Source organism: Polistes fuscatus, unplaced genomic scaffold (assembly GCF_010416935.1).
Source record: "Polistes fuscatus isolate 324 unplaced genomic scaffold, CU_Pfus_HIC Scaffold4, whole genome shotgun sequence".
Classification (NCBI taxonomy): Eukaryota; Metazoa; Arthropoda; class Insecta; order Hymenoptera; family Vespidae; genus Polistes; species Polistes fuscatus.
Genome location: NW_025113118.1, coordinates 5,072,143 through 5,093,985, shown reverse-complemented (window position 1 = coordinate 5,093,985; position 21,843 = coordinate 5,072,143). Strand labels below are relative to the sequence as shown.

The 21,843-nt window shown below is 29.8% G+C and overlaps 3 protein-coding genes across 8 annotated transcripts; all 3 read right to left on the bottom strand.

Annotated features, from left to right (window-relative positions):
- Positions 1–4,606: 4,606 nt before the first annotated feature.
- Positions 4,607–15,800, bottom strand: LOC122520818 (mitogen-activated protein kinase kinase kinase 15). Of its 4 annotated transcripts, none has more exons than XM_043641096.1 (24): positions 15,690–15,800; positions 15,167–15,304; positions 14,875–15,083; positions 14,568–14,762; positions 13,057–13,226; positions 12,601–12,769; positions 12,238–12,537; positions 11,189–11,442; positions 10,937–11,096; positions 10,350–10,703; positions 9,996–10,257; positions 9,784–9,921; positions 9,531–9,697; positions 9,362–9,457; positions 9,158–9,297; positions 8,912–9,067; positions 8,278–8,385; positions 7,667–7,779; positions 7,424–7,593; positions 7,086–7,350; positions 6,552–6,879; positions 6,309–6,462; positions 6,144–6,220; positions 4,607–6,064 (listed from the first exon to the last, which is right to left on the bottom strand). In XM_043641096.1, the coding sequence occupies exons 2-24, from the start codon at positions 15,201–15,203 to the stop codon at positions 5,995–5,997; spliced, it is 4,092 nt and encodes a 1,363-aa protein (XP_043497031.1). In that variant the 5' UTR covers positions 15,204–15,304; positions 15,690–15,800; the 3' UTR covers positions 4,607–5,994. The 4 variants fall into 4 exon arrangements, with proteins under 4 accessions (XP_043497031.1, XP_043497034.1, XP_043497032.1 ...); XM_043641099.1 differs by having other exon boundaries at positions 8,278–8,373; XM_043641097.1 differs by having other exon boundaries at positions 15,167–15,233.
- Positions 15,801–17,057: 1,257 nt separating this feature from the next.
- Positions 17,058–18,685, bottom strand: LOC122520782 (luciferin sulfotransferase-like). The gene is made up of 7 exons (XM_043641040.1): positions 18,551–18,685; positions 18,264–18,467; positions 18,081–18,177; positions 17,859–18,015; positions 17,671–17,791; positions 17,485–17,579; positions 17,058–17,419 (listed from the first exon to the last, which is right to left on the bottom strand). Coding segments are annotated over exons 1-7 (990 nt in total). The 5' UTR covers positions 18,552–18,685; the 3' UTR covers positions 17,058–17,104.
- Positions 18,686–18,789: 104 nt separating this feature from the next.
- LOC122520780 (retinol dehydrogenase 14) lies at positions 18,790–20,976 on the bottom strand. Of its 3 annotated transcripts, none has more exons than XM_043641039.1 (5): positions 20,640–20,976; positions 20,315–20,499; positions 19,975–20,214; positions 19,324–19,724; positions 18,790–19,053 (listed from the first exon to the last, which is right to left on the bottom strand). In XM_043641039.1, the coding sequence occupies exons 2-5, from the start codon at positions 20,445–20,447 to the stop codon at positions 18,949–18,951; spliced, it is 879 nt and encodes a 292-aa protein (XP_043496974.1). In that variant the 5' UTR covers positions 20,448–20,499; positions 20,640–20,976; the 3' UTR covers positions 18,790–18,948. The 3 variants fall into 3 exon arrangements, with proteins under 3 accessions (XP_043496974.1, XP_043496973.1, XP_043496972.1); XM_043641038.1 differs by having other exon boundaries at positions 20,315–20,611; positions 20,804–20,976; XM_043641037.1 differs by having other exon boundaries at positions 20,804–20,976.
- Between the last annotated feature and the right edge of the window lie 867 nt (positions 20,977–21,843).

The window sequence follows — 21,843 nt, the reverse complement described above, 5'->3', positions numbered from 1 at the left end:
AAAATATTGTGGCGCCACTTACTATGGATCCAACAGGTATTTTCGATTTTCAATTTTTTCATTAAATAGAAAAATCGTAAGTAAAGCAAATAGATTTGTTGTTAACGTTTTATCTATCTGCAAACCTATTAAAATGGGATCTTCAATTGTCATCGATTATTTTCTCGATTATTTTTTTTACACTTATTGACTTTCCGTCTACTTTCCTTTTTTTCATTTTTTTTTCACTTTACAATATATACATAAAATATTATAATTAAAGAACATCGTTAATTGTTAGAAGATATAAGAAAATAAAAATAGAAATGTTATTTCCATCTCGTCAGGGTTTTTACAAACCCCAGCCGATAATTTACAAACGTTAACTTCTATCTCACGAACGGATAGATAAGGTGTAAAACAATCTCATAAAAAATAATTAAAGAAACATCGTTTGAAGAAGAAACGTTTGATAAATAGCGAATTCGAGTAGAAGGGGAGGGGGTACGTATAAGCCGTAAAATTTCATAGAACGTCTTCATGCATAATTCACTGCTTTACCATTCCTCGAAAGATGAGAGAAAGATAGTAAGAGAGAGAAAACGAGAGAGAGAATTTTTCGAAGATAGCAAGATGTGACACGTTCGAAATATCTAAAGGGAAAATTTTTCGATTTCCTCTCATTTCTCAATCTTCTTTCGGTTCTTTTTTTTCCGTTGAAAAGAACATCTCACACCGGTGGCGACGAATCACAGCGAAGCACCCTCCTTTCTCTATCCCTCTTATAAACACCTTCTCTTCTGTCCCACTACCCCCCACCCTCACCCCGGTTCTCGATATACGCCGTTACGCGGAGTAATTTCGTCCATGGAATCGCATTATCAGCGAAACATTTCGGGGTCGACTTTATGGTGCTGCTGCCAGCATCGTCGTCGTCGTCGTCGTCGTCGTCGTCGTTGTCGTCGTCGTTGCCGCCTTCAGATACGCCTGGCAATAATTCAACTACAGCCGTGCCGGTCCTACGAGGGAAGGCTAATTCTCATCCACTATTCTCTCGAGGAGATAATAGATCACGGAGATTAAAGGATTCTCGAGATGCCCCAGCTTTCTTCGACTCCCACGGTGCGAAGTATTAAGTACGGACGATTAAAAGCCATCCGGCTTTCTTTTTCTTTTTTTTTTTTTTTATCCTTTTTTTACTTTCTTTCTTTTCTTTACAATCGTCTCGTTGGGTGTCAAACTTTTCGACAGATAATTTCAACATCGGTCAGGTGTCGTTCTTTAATGCTTCAAATTCGTCACGATAGAAATAATCTCGAATTTCGTTCGATCGTTATATTAATTAATTCCGTTAAGATTTCGTGACAAAAATAAAAAAAAGGACAACAACAACCGTTTACGTTTATAATTTATCAAGGTACTACTTCTTTTTTTCTTCCTTTCTTTTGTTTTTCGTTTTCTTTCTAGTTAGTTATATTGAATATTTCGTACGCTCTTATTCTTGGTAGTTATACCAACCTGACTCTACCAACCCTTAACAATAATAACAGTAACAATAATGGAAAGAGAGACGTGCTGGATATGAATATGTATCGAATACATCTGTTGCCTTGTAGCCCTTTGGGGTATTATGAGATGAGAAAGGGTGTGCTGAAAACGGTGCAATATCGGTCGCAGAATCCTTACCGCAAAACGTGTCCCAAGACCTAACAACCAAAAACTAATTCTAACCCGGTTGACGATTCGTAACAATTTTATCTTTTATCTCTTCACTATCGCATATTACTTACGATGTGATATCTTCTTCTTTTGTTTTTTTGGATATTAAGTTTTGAAATACTATCGTCGTCAGTATTGATGCTGACCAAAGCACCATGAAGAGAACAAAACTGGAGAGACTTTATTAAGAGATTTTATTGCCTGGTTGCGTCAAATCTTCTCGATCATCCCTCCCTCTCTACCCTCCTTTCTACCTGTAGCAACAAATTCAAGATGTTAAGCCGAAAATAATTAATTCCAACGGACGACAAGGTGTGACAATGTTGGAAAAAAGATAAAACCGAGAATGAATCGAGCCCTCATTGTTCTCTTCTGTAATAAACCGATGAGCTTTATCGATGATTTCTTATTCTTTTAAATTATTTATTAAACTTTTATTAATATTATCGATTACTGATCGTACATTTGTATGTGCGTGTTTTTTTTTGTTTTATATTTATGTGCGTGTTGAGATTTTATTGAAAGATTAATTTAAATTAAAATCGATAGATAAATTCTACAAAATAATTCGTCAATGATTCTCAAACACAACGTGTTTAAAAAATAATAGTTTCTGATTTTGATTTTATTTAACGTATGATTAAAAAACATTCTACTCTATTTGCCAATCCTATTTTATCCATTCGAAAGAAAATGGATTATTTGGGCGACGTTAAAAATCTTTTATTCTTGAACGGGAATCCTCTTTAGTTAGATACCTCACAGGCGTAGTTAGTTAATTAAAAGGTAAAAGCAGCCCGAAGAAGAGCACTCCAAAAGAGTGAGAGAGAGAGAGAGAGAGAGAGAGAGGAAGAGGGCTGGAAAGCAGGATTTGTAGCTCGATCGGGGTGAAACCTCCCTTTCACGCTCGGCCGGAATCATTTCGGGGGTGGCTTCTGATTCGGCGCTCGTTTGCACCGCTTTATTTGCGATTTCAAAGAACCCGAAGTAAAGGACGCTTCTGACTGCATACACAATTCTAGACTCGGATTTACATAGAAACTGAATGATCTAGCATTTAATAGTTTCCTAAAAAGAGCCGTTGATAGTTTAATCAAATTAGATATTTTCAGGTTAAGGAAAGGATAAGAAAAATAAAGCGATCGTTGTAAAATCTTTGGTTGTTAATCCATTTGAGGAAGGATATCGTCGGGGAATATTAAAAAATAATCTTTAGTGACGGGATTTGGGGAAGAAAATGTGCAACGATTCGTAAGGAAGTTTTTTGACGTATTGCCGTTGGGAAAGGAAAAAAAAAAGAAAAAGAAAAAGTGTGGATAAGGGGAGTAGCGTATTCGAAGAGAGAAGATGAAGAGAGGAAAACTGATTTGATAATACGCTAGGATGAGCAACGGACTAACCCCCCATATCGAGGAAAAGCACGATCGAGAACGGCTTGACGGTAAAACTCTTACTTTTTTTTCCTTTTTTTCTGAGATTCACCTCCATCCACCTATTCTACCACTCCCTTATTTGCGATTTCATATTTTACGAATCTTACGAAGATGAAGAAAAAGAAAAGAAAAGAAACGGAGGGAAAGAAAGAAGAAGAAGAAGAAGAAGAAGGGAAGGAGGAGGATGGAAAAGAAGCAACAACAAGCAAACCCCTTCGGAATCTAAGCATTTACATTTATATTTGCAAAAACGCGATCGTTCGATAGAAAGGGAAAAGAAAGAAAAAGAATGGGAATATAAAAGAGGAAGAGAAAGAAAAAGGAATAGATTCTCGCCCTTAAAACGGCCAGACTTTCGTTATGGAATTGCTAATGATGACAAGGGCTCGCCAGGGTCGTGTTGCAATAACAGCTGCTCCCTGCCAATTCGATAGATAGGCGTGGAAGAAAAATATTCCTCGATAACCGCGTTACGACGATAAGAGCTCTCGCTCTGCGTTCCTCGAGAGTAATATCGATTCTCCAGGAGAGCAACGAGATCATAAAAGCAACGCTTATAAGAGAACCGGCTTTTATTTTGTCCTCTTCTTCTTCCTTCTTTTTCTGTCCATAGTACTTGTAAAAATTATACTTGCTGATATATTATAGTTCCATCTCGATAATGTTAATCACTACGAATAATTAATTGTCGTTTATTAATCGACATTTTCTGTTTAGAATTGTATATATATATAAAAGAATACAAGAACAAAATATATTTTATTTACAAATGTTTTATAAAAATACTATGTTTAAAAAATTTCTTATGGATCTTGATGAAAGAGTTTAATTTTAAAAAACGATTGAGAAACGATTTCCAATACAACGGCGGTATTCAATGATGAAGAGTAAGAAGGGTGCAATGTTTTATCTCCGCGTTCGATTAGCTTTTAGAGGCAATGATTTGACGGCGCATGCAAATACACCCCTTTCGTGAGCTACACAAAAGAACCAGAGATCGAAGGTATTCGGTTAACATTCAGGGATACCCCTGTGAATATTTCATACCGTAGCTTTTTTCCGCACCGACGCATACACGCGGGAACAAGAAAAAGGAGAGCGATAAAAAAGGCATTTTGATGGTTGGAAAAAAAAATAAAAATAAAAATAAAAATAAAAAATAAGGCCAACCACGCGTACCAGCCGACAGAAACTTTTATGCGTTTTAAATGAATGCGTCGACTTTCTCTACTTCAACCCCCTCGCAGAACGGACTCCAACTTTTACAATTTTCACGGTAATTGTCTACCGTTTTTCCTGCTACACGAGCTAACCGAAGTACCTCGCTAGATGAATATATTTTTTTTAATTTTATTTTGCGTTTTGTTTTTTCTTCCTTTTTTTTGTAGTAATCAAACGTTACAGTAGATTGATTAAATAGTATTAATCGGATTATTTCATTCGTAGCGTCGGGAGATAATTGAAATGAACTCTTATTACGATTTACAAAATTCGGCATAATATTCATTTAATTCTTTATTGCAAATGTGTTAAGATCAACGACGATAATTCTATTATGCGACAGAAATAACAATACTTTAACAGTGTAACAACTTATCCACTCTCGTTAATGTATGTAAAAATCGAGAGCAAATATCTCGTCACGATGATAACGTTCATCTTCGATAGTCTGATATGACAAGAAGTGATATTAACAATTGATCTATCCATTATCATATATATATGTATGTATGTATATAGAATATATCGCAGAGTACGTGAAAAGTTTGAAATATTTCATTGACAAAGTAGGCACTTGCATCGTAACGAATCGATCGACGTTCAAAGTAATATCAAGTATTGTTTTTTCGATCGTATATCATTTAAAAAAAGAAATGATTTGTTAACAAGCAAAAATAATTTACTTGATTAATCGTATCATGTGTATCAGTTATTTTAAGTGCGGAAGACTATTTTGTCTCTTTTTTCTTTTTCTCTCTTTGTGTGTTCTGTTATTTAAAAATATATAGATATAATATATAATATACAGATTTAAGACAACATGTAAGACGAGAAACAATAAATATTATTTCTTGTACTATAACCGTAGTATTACAAGGCACTGAAAACAATTTCGTTCGCGAGGAAGCATTAGACGACATAGAAACATTTCCTGTTAGAGAATAATCTAATATTACATTTTAAAATATAATCTTTCTCAGTTGAGTTATAGTATTGATAATATAAATATTTTTGATAATTATTTCACTGATTTTTGTTTTATGTTTTTACTATAACATTATCAATTCTTCTAATCATTTGATTCTGCAGTGGAGATTTATGCACTAATTTGCATGGCAGATTTGTATTGTCGATTCCTGAGTATACGATGAATGACAAATAACTTATTTGAAAACTTGGATAAAAATAAACATAATATTTCCCGTTTGAAGGGAAAAAACATGATCACGTTGAATGTGACATAGAACGAATAAAAAACTACAAACTCTGTATCGTTAAGACGTATGCATCATGATGCGTATGTTCGATGAAAAATACTGAGTTACATAAATTTAACAAATGGTTGCACGAAGAAAAAATAACAAATTATTGCAATATTAATTATTGGTATTTACAATAGTAATCTGCAACTAATCGATAGTTAGGAACTACTCGATATACTACTAACATCATCGTGTCACTCATGATCTCAAGTGGAAGTTCAACGTATTCTATTTGTCAAGCGACACACCGAACGAAATATATCATTTGATTATTTCATAGTAATCAGACTTGACGAAAGTACGTTACCCTGCTAGAAAACATTTTATACAGATAATAACTCTTTGTAAAATATAGTGATAGGTACTTATTAATCTTTTCTTTATTTTTTATCTTCCTGATCCCTCCTATATTTCAATATAGCTTGCCATATCCTTAGCTCAACGCCACCTCTGTACATACAAAGATAAAATTATATTCAACATTTTTATAATTAGATCGTATACTTCTAACAACAATCTATACGATTACCTTAAATTGAGTCTTCGAATATCATCCCTCGTAAAATAATTTAAAACATCTTCCAAAGTGTATTGCTCATACATAAACTATAATACAAATAGTGATAATTAAAATTAAATTTAATTATAATCAGTTAATTTTTGAATGTGAAAAAGATATAAATATAATATTTACTCTATCGATTGATACTTCATCTATTTGAAGATCTTGCAACCAATTGATAAGTGCTCCATCTCTGTATGAAGAATTTATAGGATTTGAATTAACTGTTTGTAATGAATCTGTTTGATCAGTCCCGTTTTTGCAACCAGAGATAGTAGAATTATAACTGGGCAAAAATAATAATATTAATTATCTTCTTAAATTATTATATAATATTTTATTAAATAAAAAAAAACTACATTTGAGAATGCTTACCCTGATTCTTGTCTTAAGGCTTTTCTATTAATGTTCTCACAGAAATGAGTCAGTGTATTCATTTGTGCTCTTTGTTCTTCTAAAGCCTGTTGCAATAATACTTGATATGATTTTTGACAATCTAACAATTCTTGTAATAACTTCATGTTTTCCATTTTTAATGTTCCCATTTGATCGTGATATTCTTTCCAATATTTGTTGTCAACAGAATCAGCTGTTTTCTGAGATTTCATAGAATTTACTGTTGAAACACCAGATGTAGAACCCTCTTCAGGACCTTGACCACCAGGTTGTACACGCTCTTGTCCCAATAAATTTGCTCCAAGTTCTATAAAATACAATATAGAAAAGTTCATTTATAATTTATGTTTGTCGAAGTGTCTTAATAAGAAATAATTATAATTACATCTTATACGAGAGATTTTTATAAATCATTTCATATACTAAGATAGAATTTCAAATATTTAATCTTATGATTTAAATTGAAATGAATGGAGCAAACATATATGTATGAGAAAGTAAAGAAAAGCTCACCAGGCGACAATACTGTAATAGCTGCTTGAACTGCATTTCTTACTAAATTATCTAATGCAAACATCCAATGTGGTTTAATGCTGTGCATTCTTAAAACTTCATTCACTGCTGTTTGGAACAAGTAAATAGCTAGTTGAAGATGATTAATTGCTGTTGAATCAAAATCTAATTCTTCTTTTAATGTGCGTATAGCTGTTATAATAACTTCTTGATTTTGTTCAGAAATGTAGTCTTTTAATCCGCGCATCAATAATATCAAATGATTCTAAAAGTAATTTTAAAATTATTAATTGTAATGAATAATAATCATTATTTAAAAATGTATATTGTAGAATTACCATGCGTAAAACAGTTTGGCCAACATCTTGATGTATACCTCTCATCCAAACCTCACAAATTTTTGTTTCATCTTGACTGAGAACTCTTGTCAGTGTCATTCTCCTTTGACTATCTTTTTTCAATAGATAAAACCCTTCTTGTTCTTCTCCAGATTTATGTCCTGATTGCCCTACAATTAATCGGATATTTATTCGATTACTTTATTAACAAATTTTAAATGTTATTTATGTGAACATACTCACCTCCTAATTCAACTTCCGGTGATAATAATCCACCAGAAGAACTTCTTCTGGTTATAGAAGCTCCGGCTGTATCGCTTTCATTTGTTTCTATTGATGGTGTATTACCTATTGTGCTAGAAATTGAAAGAAAACAAATATTATATCTATCTGTTACACCTTATAAAATACTTCAAGTAATATTTAATATAATTTGTTAATAAAGAGTAACTTATTTTAGCATACATATATCTATTCTATTCACACATAATTTCCACTAATTTATACACATAGATCAAAATAACATTATGGAAAGAATAATTATAATTTATTTGTACCATATGCCCCTGTTTAAATATTTTACATGTAAATAGTTTGATAAAGCAATAATCATTCACCACATGTAAGTCCAGGAATAAAAAGCATCACATAGATTTTTGCAGGAATTGTTTAGGAGAATATTATTATCCATAATTAAAGTGTGATATGAGGCAATGAAAGATTTCAAAAAATAATTGTGTATTCATACAATTGTAAATAATGTGAAAACATTTTCATCATAATATAAAAGATCAATAAAGTTTATAATGTATATGTTCACATTACATCAATATTATTCAATAAAGGTATCATACCTGTTAAAAGAAAGAGTTGTAGTTGGCATGCTGATGGGAGACAGAAGATGAGCTGGACTGCGCTCTCTCAATGGGCTTGACTTGGTTAGCCCTCCACTACATGCAATTCTTAATTATTAAATATTATATATAATAATACCTTTGTTAATTATATAAATACCAATTATAATTATATCCAACATAAGATTGATATCTTTGAGAATATTATTATTAAACAAAGTATCATTTTTAGTCATGTTAATTATACTGCTACTTTACAAAAATAAATAAATAAAAAATTATCAAATTAAATTTGATAAATATTTCTTCCATATATTTAGAATTTGAATTTATATGTATGTATATCTGAAATATTCGCATATTCTATAAAATTATAAGATTATATTACATATATAGTGTATGTATTTTTGTGTTGTATCATAAATAGATAATTATATCTCGAAGCTTTTGGGACTATACATAATATTTAAAAGCAGTTATCAATTAACAATATCACAATGATAATGTTGGCATTAAAGCTTCATATATACCGAGTTCAAGCATTAAATGAATGTAAAATGTAATGACTCAGGGATAAAGTGATCTCAAGCTGTAAACAAAATGATATTTTAATCATTTTAAATATCAACCGTACCTGTCATCTGATTGTGATGTTTGCATCGCAACAGTAGTTATAATATGATTATTATTTGTTTTGTCGCACTTTCCCAAACGGTCCACTCTATCTGCAGGAACAGATATGCTTCTACTAAAGTCCGGTGGTGCTGCTAATCTACTAGTTTTCTTTTTCCTGTAAATAATAAATATAAAGTGAGTATAGTAATATTAACATTTTAGTATATTATAAATAATAATTCAATTAATTTAAAATATAGCATACTCGTTTAAGAATGGATCTTCTAACAATTCGGCAGCGGTTGCTCTCACATCAGGATTTGGTTCAAAACATCTTAATATAAAACTTTTGGCTCTCTCGGATAATTCAGACGGTATTTCGGGATGTATTTTATAGTATCCAACCTGTGAAAAATAAATAAGTATTTGATAATTATTATATTTTTTATAAAAAATATCTTTTACTTACTTTGAATACAGCTGCTTGAGGAGAGCCCAATTCGATAAATGGTGGCTTTCCTGTCGCCATTTCAACTATAGTACACCCCAAAGACCAAATGTCAGCCTAATATCACAATTTATGGTAAAATAATTGTATTGATATCTTACATTAGATAGAGAAATATATTTTTACTTACAGGTGCACCATAACCACGTTGACCTTTGTCGATAACTTCTGGTGCCATGTATTGTAAAGTTCCTGTAAATGTTTCAGCACTTGGACAAAGACCAGCCAAACGTTTAGACATACCAAAGTCTGAGATTTTCACTACACCACTATAAGTATTAACTAATACGTTATCACCTAAAAATTAAAACCCAAAATATGTATGAATAAGATATTAACAATTTTTTATCAAAGATCATATAAATTTAATTTTTTATATGAACCTTTAATATCTCTGTGAACTATTTTTTGATCATGTAAATATTTAAGTCCTTCTAAAATCTGTTTAGTGTAATATGATATTGTTGATTCATTTTCTTTTAATGGACCCCATTTAGACCGTAATAAGGCTGATAGACTTCCTAAATAAGAAAAAAATAAATATATAAACATTAATCATTTTTTTTTTCAATTAGAAAAATGTTTTAATACTGACCTCCTGGGACTTGCTCCATAAAGATTTTGAAGTATCCATCCTCGCTCACTGACCCCAAGTATTGAACAATATTCCTATGTCTCAGCTGACTATGTAATTTAATTTCTTCGTGTAAAGGCTGAACATCTCCCAGATTCCGTTCCCGAATTTCTTTTACTGCAATTCGCACTTGAGTATTTAAATCACGAGCTGCATACACGACACCATATGTCCCTTTTCCAAGTATTATTCTTTTATTTTGATCATCCAGTTCATATTCAAACTGAAAATATATAAATATAAATATTACATAATAAATTTTTATAGAACTTTTAATTTTTTAATGCTAATTCTATTAATTATAAAATCACTGACCTTCATACGATCATCGGTCATGTAAGCATCCAAATCTGCAACCATACCTTCTTGATCTCTGGTCATTTCTAAGATCAAGTCATAAAATCTTTGCCTACATTGTACAGATGGCAAATACATTTGGAAATCATCAGAGTTTTGATGAACGTATAAAAAGAGACATCTCTCATCTCTTTTATATAGGCTCACACTTCGGATCATGTTTGCAGTAAACAACCAATCGTGTACTTGCTTGCAGTTATTTTTCATGTTATCCAAGCATAAGTTCCAGATTTGAATGGACTTTTCTTCCGCACCAAGATTGACGTTGACGTAACTTGGCATTAAAATTTTCGTTGGCTCTAACACCAGAAGCTATAACAGAAAATACAAAAAACAATATCCTTTCAATGAATTAATTTAAAATAAAAAATTCATTAATAAAAATTAATTAATCTAAGGACCTGCACAGAAAAGCATTTTATATTATTCTTACTTTGACCAAAAATGTACAGAAGCAAGCTGGTTTCGTAATGCAATACTATAAGCCATAGTCTTCCAAATTGAAAACTGGATCCTTTGTAGAACGATTCCATTTATCAACTTACTGGAAACCGTATACTATCTCCAACTTCCGGTTTTGTGGCTTCCACAAAGTAGTCCATCCAGAAACCAAATATTTGCTCCTCAGGTGAAGCTTCAGCCTCTTCATTTTTTTTCCGAAACCTATCTATCAAGGATATGTTGCCAATAGTTGACTTCAGGTACCTATAACGAAATCACTTTCATATAGAAAACTCATCATTTTTGTATAATAGTTATTTGATAAACAAAATTATAAAAATATTTGTTATACATACCAGTTGGGTGGCTTCAGTTTGAACATACATTCAGCAGCTTGAATAGCCTTAGAGTAATCTTCTGCTAGCACACTAATCTCGAAAAAAGTTGCGACATCCCAATAGTCTTTTAAACTTGACAGGCTGCCCTTTTTCCCGATTAAGTTATTCAATACCATTCCTATATGTTGTAGTTCTTCGCTCTTCGAAAATTCATTTCCTGCTATAACTAACAGTGTTGCAAGATTTATACCGGCATATTCGTTTGGTTGAACCTAATGGTCAAAAATTGTAATCATGCTGAATACTGTGATGCTTGATGTAATTTATAATTACTTATGCTGTTACATATAATATTCAACAGCCATTGAATCAACTTGGAAAAATAGATTCCTGAAATCAAAGCAACAAACGAAAGTATGAATGCTATAAGCTAAGAAATTGATAATTGATTTGTCTATTTGTATAAATGATAAAGATGCAGACAGTCACAAATACAAAATAATTTTCGTAATCAATTAAAGTAATATAATCAAGGAAAAATTAAATGATAATAAACTTATACCATACGCAAAACATAAGTGTAGAAAATAAATAAAAAGCTTACTAAACAATAACTATGCTCAAATACATTATATCCAATATAATACATGTAATAATAATAATTATTATTATTTTGAATGATTGAAGTTCCACCCACCTTAACTCATGCTTGTTTGTTAAAAATATAACCGATATTTCTAAATGTTAAGAACTTATAATAATAGGATAATATTCACATATGTAATCATATGGTACAAGTTCATCATAATTGCATTATTTTATATTGGCTTGATTCCTACAAAGAGTTAGTATTATTATAGCTCTTTACAGTATAGATTTCAAAAAGATAATCTATAGACTAGTTTTTTCTTGATCATTTATATGTACCTTAGGAATTATCAATTTCTTTTAGTATTTTTTAAAGACTTTTATCATTTTAATCCTAAAAATCCATCATTTCAAGGCAATGCATTGGCTGAAGAACACCATATGTGTAGACATATATATTATATATATATAAATATTACCTCAAAACCTTTTCTATACCAATGAATAGCATTTTTTAAACTTTCTTGATCCGTATGTCTACTTTCAACAAACTTATCCTTATATATCCTTCCACACAAGCACAACATGTCTGGTACATGATTTTCTTTTTTTTCTAATGCTTTTTCAATAACTTTCAAAGCTCTTTCCCTATCTCCTTCTTTATTTCGTCTGTTTAATGCAAAAGCATATAAGTAACGAATGGCAGGGGTATTAATATAATTTTTATGCGTAGGTATAGTTTTTAAATCGTCAACCAATTGTACCATTGCATCGTAACCCTAGAACAAATATATTACATTTGTTATTATTTCTTATTATTTTATATTACAAATACAAATTACCTGGATTTCTCGAAATGAAATGAGTACATTAAGCACCACTTCTCCAGAGAGAACATTGGGATCATCCAAACGTTTACGCATGTTGTTCAAGGCTCTAGAGAGCTCTTCTCCCGAATAAGTTTCACGTGCTTTTCGTAAGTCTGCTAAGAATTTTTCTTTCATGTGAGCTCTAAAAATATCAGACATGACAATTTATGTTAAAGATATCAATTTTGTTTAATAGTATAAAAACTTATATTTAAATGATACAAAATAATATACAAAGACTATTGATTTTAAAATGATAAGTATATACCTGAGAAAGATAAGATAAGGATAACAAATGGGTAATAGGTCTTTTTTTATTATGATCTAATTATTTATGAATGCAAATTATCTTTTGAATCACAGATAGCAACAATTTATATACTAAATTATATGATATATTTTATTGTAAAATATTATTGTTAAACTTACTTGGATTGTACTTCAACATCTTGAAATAATTTCTTTAATTTTAATGTAAGATGTTGTTTTGGATCTATGGATTCTTCACCTGTAATTCTACTAGTTGCTGGACTGGTAGCAACACAAGAACCACACTCAATTACACGATATGACACGAAAGTGTAACTACCACACGACAACTGTAACAATTATTTAATCTACATTATAGTTATTTTATTGAGATATACTATAAGAAAGTATATTAAAACATTACTTTAGATTTATTCATGTTTCTTTAATGCTCAATTTGTCACTATTACAATTAAACTTGATTTAATCTCACTTTATAAGATATAATTTCTGTTTATATCTGCTACAAATGTATAATTTAAACAATTGAATTTTGATAATAATTTAAATACACATGTAAATATAAATTGCACTTTAGAAGAAAAATATAGAGCAATTTCGATTACCGCGTACTGCCAGCAAGCACAATGGATAACTGCTATATTAAGAGCATGAGCTCATGTTTTTCAGTTCCATACATGGTAGAACTACATATTAGGTACGTGGTAAGATTGTCTAAATGTACAGATTGTATTAACAAGAATTTACTCGATTATTTGTTGATAATATTTTTAAACAAAATTTTGATAATTTCAAAAGTTTTTATGTGGTACTGTGAATTTTATGAGTCCTACTTCAAATATTGGCGATAGTAATTGATAATTATTAATTAACGTAAGATAATGATAATATATATGAACTATTTAATTATTAACACAATTTAACGTGAAAATAATAAAGACCTGAATATAATCCGTTCAACTGTAGATACGAGAATGACGAAGTATGAGACTTGTGAAGATAATAAGACATATTGCACATGTGCGGCGTGCGCGCAAATCATCATCATCATTTCAAATAACTTTTATCATAATATATATTTTTATCTAAATGTAAGATTTGTACTATTTTTATTAGTAAATAAATTGATATAATTTTATAATTCATATTCAATAACTTTAACTAAGAAATTGAATATAAAAAAAATAATAATTGAAAATCTTAATTAATTTATATAAAAGGCAAAGTAATTTTTAAAAGAATATGATTTAATAAGATATATAGTTAACTAAATTTCGTAACGTGTGTAATAAGATCTTCACTAATTGTAAGATAGGATTGGTTTCATAGTACATAGTTATTTATTAGACCTTTAATTAAGATCATGGTTTCAGTGTGACTATTATAGTTCTAATAAATGTACAAGGTTATTATACATATTGTAATATTGTATAAAGTATTGATCACTATATTTATTATTGACATCTACATATCTATATTAAATAGGGTGTAAAACTTCTAGACCTAATTTTTTATGTGGCTAATATAAAATGTTTCTTTTTCCATTTCACATTCATTAACAATTACACAAATATTTTTGTTGTCTAACGCATACTGATTTAGTGCATTATTTGTATCAATTGCATTATAAGAAGTCATGTAATTTATAATTAATATTAAAACATACATACCTTGAGTCTAATTGTAGCTTCTGTATCCACATCGTTGTGAAGCAAGATATTTTCTTTCATACCAAAGCTTTCCCTTACACCCAAATGATAGAATAATGCAGATTGTTGTAATTGAATACTTAAATCAACCACAGCTACATCTGCGTTATAAAATGTATCTAATACATTAGTTTCTCCAAAATCGAGCTTTTCAAACTGTAATAAAAAGTAGTCTGATATTATATAACATTTAAAATACGTCTATTGTACTTGTATTGGTAAAACTTATTGTGTAATTATTACATAATATTATTTTAATCAAAAGTACCTGTATATGATGCATGTTTGCATTAACTAAGAGACATGCTTGCTTAACTTCTTCCAAGGCTCTTTTTCGTTGTGCAAGATGTTCTGGTTGTTGTAGATCTAATACACATGCTACATCCATCCTAGGCCTTCCTGATACCGTAGTATGCCCAGAGACATCGCTCTGCGTTCCAATACTATCTGTACTCGATATACCATCTATTACACTGACTACAAAAAGATTATATAAATAATATCTTTGAATATTACGATTTTTTAATAGAACACATTAAAATATATGTTTATATTAATACCTTGTATATCTATACCATCTCCACAAGTGGACGGCATGTTGATCTTATACTTGTTATGACCGTCGCTCTGCGAAGGCAGTTTTACTTAAATTTATATTTTAACACTTATCTTGTTGATCGATTTTCTTATACTTTTCTCTGGATATTAAGATAAAAATACTTCAATTATTTACTGTAATCTATGATAAAGCACACATATATATACATATATAAAATTATGTTGATAATATATTCTAATTTGCAAATACAAAATAAATATATGTTTAGACTTTACAAAATTACTCTTACGCATGAATTATTTCTCGCAATAAGTATTACAAACTAGCAAATAGTTTATGGTATAAATTATCAAAAGCTGTAAATTATACAAGCAAAAATGTTTGATGACAGTCGCATTTGATTTAAGATTGTCTTAACAATAAATTACTGGGAAAAGCTGGGAAAGCTGTTGAATGAATCTTCGATGTTTAAACAACATTAATAAATAAAGTGATTTTGTTTGTAAAGTTTTAACAAAATATACCTTTTATGGCGTACATTATAAAAAATCTCCGTCCATTTCTTCTAGAACACACAAATCCGGGCTCGAGGTCGTGCACAAGTACAACCTACCGCAAGAAGTTTCCTTTCATTATCACAGATGGCGCATGCATAGTTCTTTCTATGTCTCTATCTCTTTCTCTCTCTCTCTCTCTTTCCTTCACTCACTATCTTTCTCTTTCTCACTTTACTAATTCAAAAATAGAAACACTGAAAGATATAATGGATTAACAGAAACAAACATTTTCTTTTAATCCTTACTTACAATTAGTTAGATTAATCGAAATAATATTTCAAGAATTTTTTTCTTAATTCATCTAATGTTTCATTAACCATATATTTTTAATTTTTTTACCTAAATAACTGAGAGTTAAAGATAAAATAAAAAAAGATTAGAATGAAGTTAGAGAAAAATTTCAAGCCAGTTAAGAAGTACTTATCGATCATTGCCTTTATCGAATGAAATGAGTTTTCAATGAGTGCAAGAGATGCAGAGAAAGTCTTCGAAGTTATTATTAGGATAGCATAAATTAGATAGATGGCTGAAGATTCTATACGTTCCTTCACACGCAACGAAAGATCTAGAATGAAAACAGTTATTATTTCTCTTCTCTGTCGTCGTTCTAAAACATTTTTGTCGATCGACCAGAGACGATGAGGGAACAGGAGAACATGCTAATTGCTAAGTTTACATTTCAATGACACACAAAGAAAGGAAGCGAACATATATACGTAATATATATAGTAAATCTGTTTTTCTATAAATGCACTCTATGAATCTGCATTGTATTTTATTCTAAAGACAATTATCTGGGTTATATGTAGTTAATTACACGTTTTCTAATTAGATATTGTATATATTATGCATTATATTATTATAGTATAATATATAGTATGTATAACAATATATATTATTATATTATTATAGTATCCTTCATTATGTTGCAGTTCTTAATTGCATAGTAGTCTACATAATTGATCAACGTTCTTGAAATTGTTTTCTGTTAAAATTTTTATATATTTTATATTCAAAAGTAGGTCTTCATTTGCAACAATTATCACATGGTGAAATCCAAGCAATCGGGATTGGTTATGGTGTAGTAATTTATTCTTAATATTAGGTCAGTTAATAAGTAATATTGATATTTTTAATAAAAAATATTAAATGTAATATATTGTTTATTTAGATATAAAAATTGAATATAAAGCATTATTGAGATAATTAGCTGCGTTTGTTTAATATATTATTTAGCTGTGAGAATTAATATATAAAAAGAAATCTTAATTTGTTGCACATATATATGCAATTAATTAATTAATTATGGTATATAATATATAGACTTTTCTCTCTCTTATTTTCTATTATATATTATGTTCATGATATCAAAATTCTCATCGCTATTCGCACGTTGAAATTTCTGTCTCTAATTTTAAGTCAGTACCTTCTAAATGTTTCTCCATCCAATTATCGAATTTTATACTCAAATCTTCTGACATATAATTTTTCCAGTCACCAACTTCGCCTTTCCTTATAAATTTTGCATTAGGATCATTTTCATCAGCACCTTTTTGTTTTAATAATTGTTCTAAATTTACAGCAGGATTTGCTGCCATTTTAGAAAATTTCAAATGTTCGCTAAGCTCAATAATCTGTTCATTTGTTACCGTTTTGTCAAGAAATTTTGCTGTTTTTTTAATTATTTCAACTTGATCCTAAAAAAATGCAATTATAGTTAGAAGCACATAAAACAATCTTACAAGTATTTTCATATAAAAACCTTTTTCAAATCTTCATATCTTAAAAACAAAATATTATCTTGTTTTCTAGCATTCCAAAAAGGAAGTACGTGATTCCAAAATGGCCCCATTGGAGCTTAAACACAAATTATCAACAAAATTATTATCAATGTCTATATACATATATATGTTCAATAATATTTATAACTTTAATGCAAAATTAATACCATTCTCGTTCATAAATAATTCCGCAAAATCTTCGAAGCTGCCTTTTATATTATGAAAAACTTTACAATAGTGATAAAAGCTCACGCAAGTATCTTTAGGATTTCTGGTAATGTATATAATCTGAAAGATAATAAATTTGTATAAGCATTATTTTAGTTCACAAAAATAATTAAGTGTATGTACATACTTTGGGCTTTTTTAAATGAATATCTGTAGGTAATAAATCCCATGGTAAATGTGTTTTAATGTAACGAGGTCGCGAAGCATTTATAACATTTTCTACTGAGTCACCTAACTTCGAAAACCAATCTACAAAATTTCCTGTTACCACAAGAGCGGATCCTCTAAAACATATAATTTAATAAATCTTTTTGTAATTAAATTATTAACATTTTATTAAAATCCTTACTCGAGTAATGGATTACGAATCATCAGAAGAGTTTTTGAGGCTTCATAATTGAAATTATTTCCGATACACCATACCATTTCTTGTACCCAATGGCTGCCTGTGTAATTAAAATATTAATTAATATTATTTTAAAAGAATTTTATCATTTATTATTTGTCTCCGAAATAGTTTAATTAAGCTCACCAGTTCGTGGATGAGAAACTATCCATACGTCATCTTCATATATTTTCATATCTCTTATTTTTTTAGCAAAAAACACATAATTAGGTGGTAATAAATAGGATCCTGGTTCCACTTTGAGAAAGCTTGGTTTTACTCTATATATTTCATCCAGTTTATCAGCAGAATCGCCTTCCAATGTTGAAAATGTTATAGATTTTGTATTCACTATAATCATTTTATTACTTTTAGTCAAAGTTATGTTATTTAAATTATAGGAATAATTAAAAGAGAATTTGTTTAATACTTACTTGTTGAAATTCCCGTTAAATGCACTCTGACGTACAGTTAAGAGATGTACTGACTGAGGAAGGTTCTATGAAAATGCAATGTAAGTCAAACCGGTTTCGAAGCATTCTACTTTACTATTTCTGCAAGTTTTTTGTTTGTTTTTTTAATTTGTACTACTTTCATTCATCCTACTTTTTGTACATTTTTATGAAATATAACAGTAATTAATAACATTTATTTACTTATTATGTATTTATTAATATGTTTATAAATTTTTACAATTTAAAAAAATAATTTTTGACAATAAGACACAGTAAATGGGATTTACTTATGGTTTTTATATTTTTTAATAATTATTAGCAAGGTGTGTAAGTTGTTTTTAATTTTATAAACACGCTTAGTTATTAACAAATATTTTTTATATTTTAGGATCGGTTGGCTGTAACTTAACTAGTCTTTCACTGATCTCCCAAAATGTCTTGCTCAGTGCAGGATTCTGGATTATACTCGTTAAGTTAGTATTCTACAAAAAGAAAAAAAATATAAAAAATTTATAGAAGAGAAAAAATCCATTAATATATTAAAACAATTACGATCAAATTGCTTAAGAAAAGAAACACCTCTATCGTTAATTTTGTTCGAGATTACTTAAGAAATATATTTATAATTTTATAATTTAAATCTTTAATCAATGGTACAATATATTTTTATTTTGTATTTCTTTTCTTATTGAAAAATGAGATCTAAGCTTTGAAACTATAAATTTAACGATTAGTTAATAACAATAACATACCTCAAAATGGCTAAAATTTTTAACAAAATATTTTCCAGATACTCCACTGATCTCTTCGGATTCAGCAAGATAGATAACTCGTTCAGCTCCTTCCTCGAGTGTTATTCCCAGTGGCATTATTATCATAAATTTAGTAATCCAATACACCAAATTTGTCGTCTTTCTCCAAATTCCAGTATCTATGATACCAGGGTGCAGACAATTCGCAACAACGCCAGTACCTTCTAAACGACGTGCCAATTCTAATGTAAACATTAGGTTTCCATATTTCGAGGTAAAATAATGTCTAACAGGAAGAAACGAATTTGTTGGATTAGGATTGTTTAAGTTTAGAAAGCCAAACTTATATGTTATCGATGAAAGTATGACTATTCGACTTGGTTTTGATTGTTTTAACAGATCTGAAATAATACTTAACGTTAATTAATCCATAACATATGAGTCAGTGCATCAGTGTTTCAATAAGGTTAACGTTATTTTATAAAACATTTTTATCATGTTATATTTCTTAAAAAATGTCAAATATGCGTTCATTTAATTCAATTTTAGCTAGACGGATTTCGCTATCTTACTTTTTAATATGTTTACAAAAATTGTCAGATATGTTCTAATTCAGTTTTGTTCATTTTACCTTGTATATGTTCTTATTACCTATTAAGAGGTGAGTTAGAAGAAATGGTCCATAATGATTGGTAGCCATAGTTACTTCTAAATCATCTTCAGTGATTTTATTTCTTAAGAACTGAACTATAGCTGCGTTGTGAATGAGAACATCTAATCTACTTTCTTCTTTGTTTATCAACTCAGCAAAATTTCTTATCGATTGCAGAGAAGCAAGATCTAGTTTACGTACGATGACCTTAGAATTTTCTGTCTCTTTCACTATTTCTTCTGCAATTGACAGAATTGACTTGCTTAATAAAGTTATTTTTATTCATTTATCGAATGTTTTAGCTATTTGATTAAATAATAAAAATAATCGGAAGGTAACCTTTAATGATATTTGCTGCATCGACATTTCTGCATGCCATAATCACTTTGGCTCCTTTTTTAGCTAAAAGCTTAGCCGTTTCCTTGCCCAAGCCACCCGTGCAACCAGTAATTATTACCGTTTTATCTTTCATTTTCTTATTACTTTTGTCAACGCCGATAATAAAATTCAAGTCAAATAGATCACTGCAATTGTATCGTAATTTACCAATACGAATTTTAAAATCGTAAAAAGTTTTTGGAAGGCCAAAAATTTACGAGGATGCAGAATTGGTGGAATTATTGGAGGAAGATTCGTCTGAAATACAAAAGGAACTTGCATTTACTTTAGAAGTCATTCAGCAAGCAGTCTCAAATCGTTTAAAATCGTTAGGAATGATTCATAAACAAGGTAATTGGGTTCCATACGAATTAAAACCGAGAGATGATAAACGCAGATTATGCATGAGTGAAATGCTGCTAGCTAGGCATACAAAAAGATGTTTTTTACATCGAATCGTCATTGGTGATAAAAAGTGGATACATTATGATAATCCAAAAAGAAGAAAATCATTGGGACTATCTGGCCACGCGTCAACATCCACAGCAAAGCCGAATATTCATGGAAAAAAAACTCATACTGGGAAGGAAAAACGCCCTCTATACTACTCCAGACTCTCTATACTACGCTCTCTATACTACTAGACCCTCTATACTACGCCCTCTATACTACTCCTTTTATATGACTATTATCTGTTCCGGTCAAAGGTACATGCTCTGTTGGAGCAGCGGTTCACATCATATAATCTCAAAAGATAAGGAGTTCATCAGACATGGAATCCGAACGCTGCCTGAAAGATGGGGAAAAGTAGTTGCTAATGATGGACAATACTTCGATTAAATTTAAACTACCGTTCTTTCACAATAAATATTATTTTTTGACAAAAAACTGCGGAAACTTATTTGTACTCCTAATATTTTACTCAGTACAATGTATCCTATATATATATTATATAAAATAATCTAATGTATATGTATGTAAACGATACACTACTGTTATGCAAATATAACAAGATTTCATATGCCGGAATATTTTTCAATGACTTTGCGAAAAGATTTGTTTTTGTCGATTTATATTAATTAGTTTTAGCCTTAAAATAAACAGGTGTGGCCGGTTAAAGGTTTAGAAAAATTGTATTTATTCTAAGAATATAGAATGTAAGGAAAAAGTATCTTCAAGGTTTCTCAAACTTCTAAGGCAGAGTAACAATAAAGATGCTATACATAAATCTATGAATGAACTATAAGTTCGTTTTATTTGAACGTTCTATTCAAGAGAGAGAGAAAAATATATACTTGTGTTAATTGTGAAATTTGAAATTAAATATTATATCGATAAGCTGTGATTTCGATTAAATTCATTTATTCAAACAAAAGAATGATTTGATATTAGAGAAATTTCGTAAATGATACAGATTTCATTTTGGTTGATGATGTTAAAATATATTAAGACATGACAATTGTCTGTTAATGATTAATTCGAAATGAGAC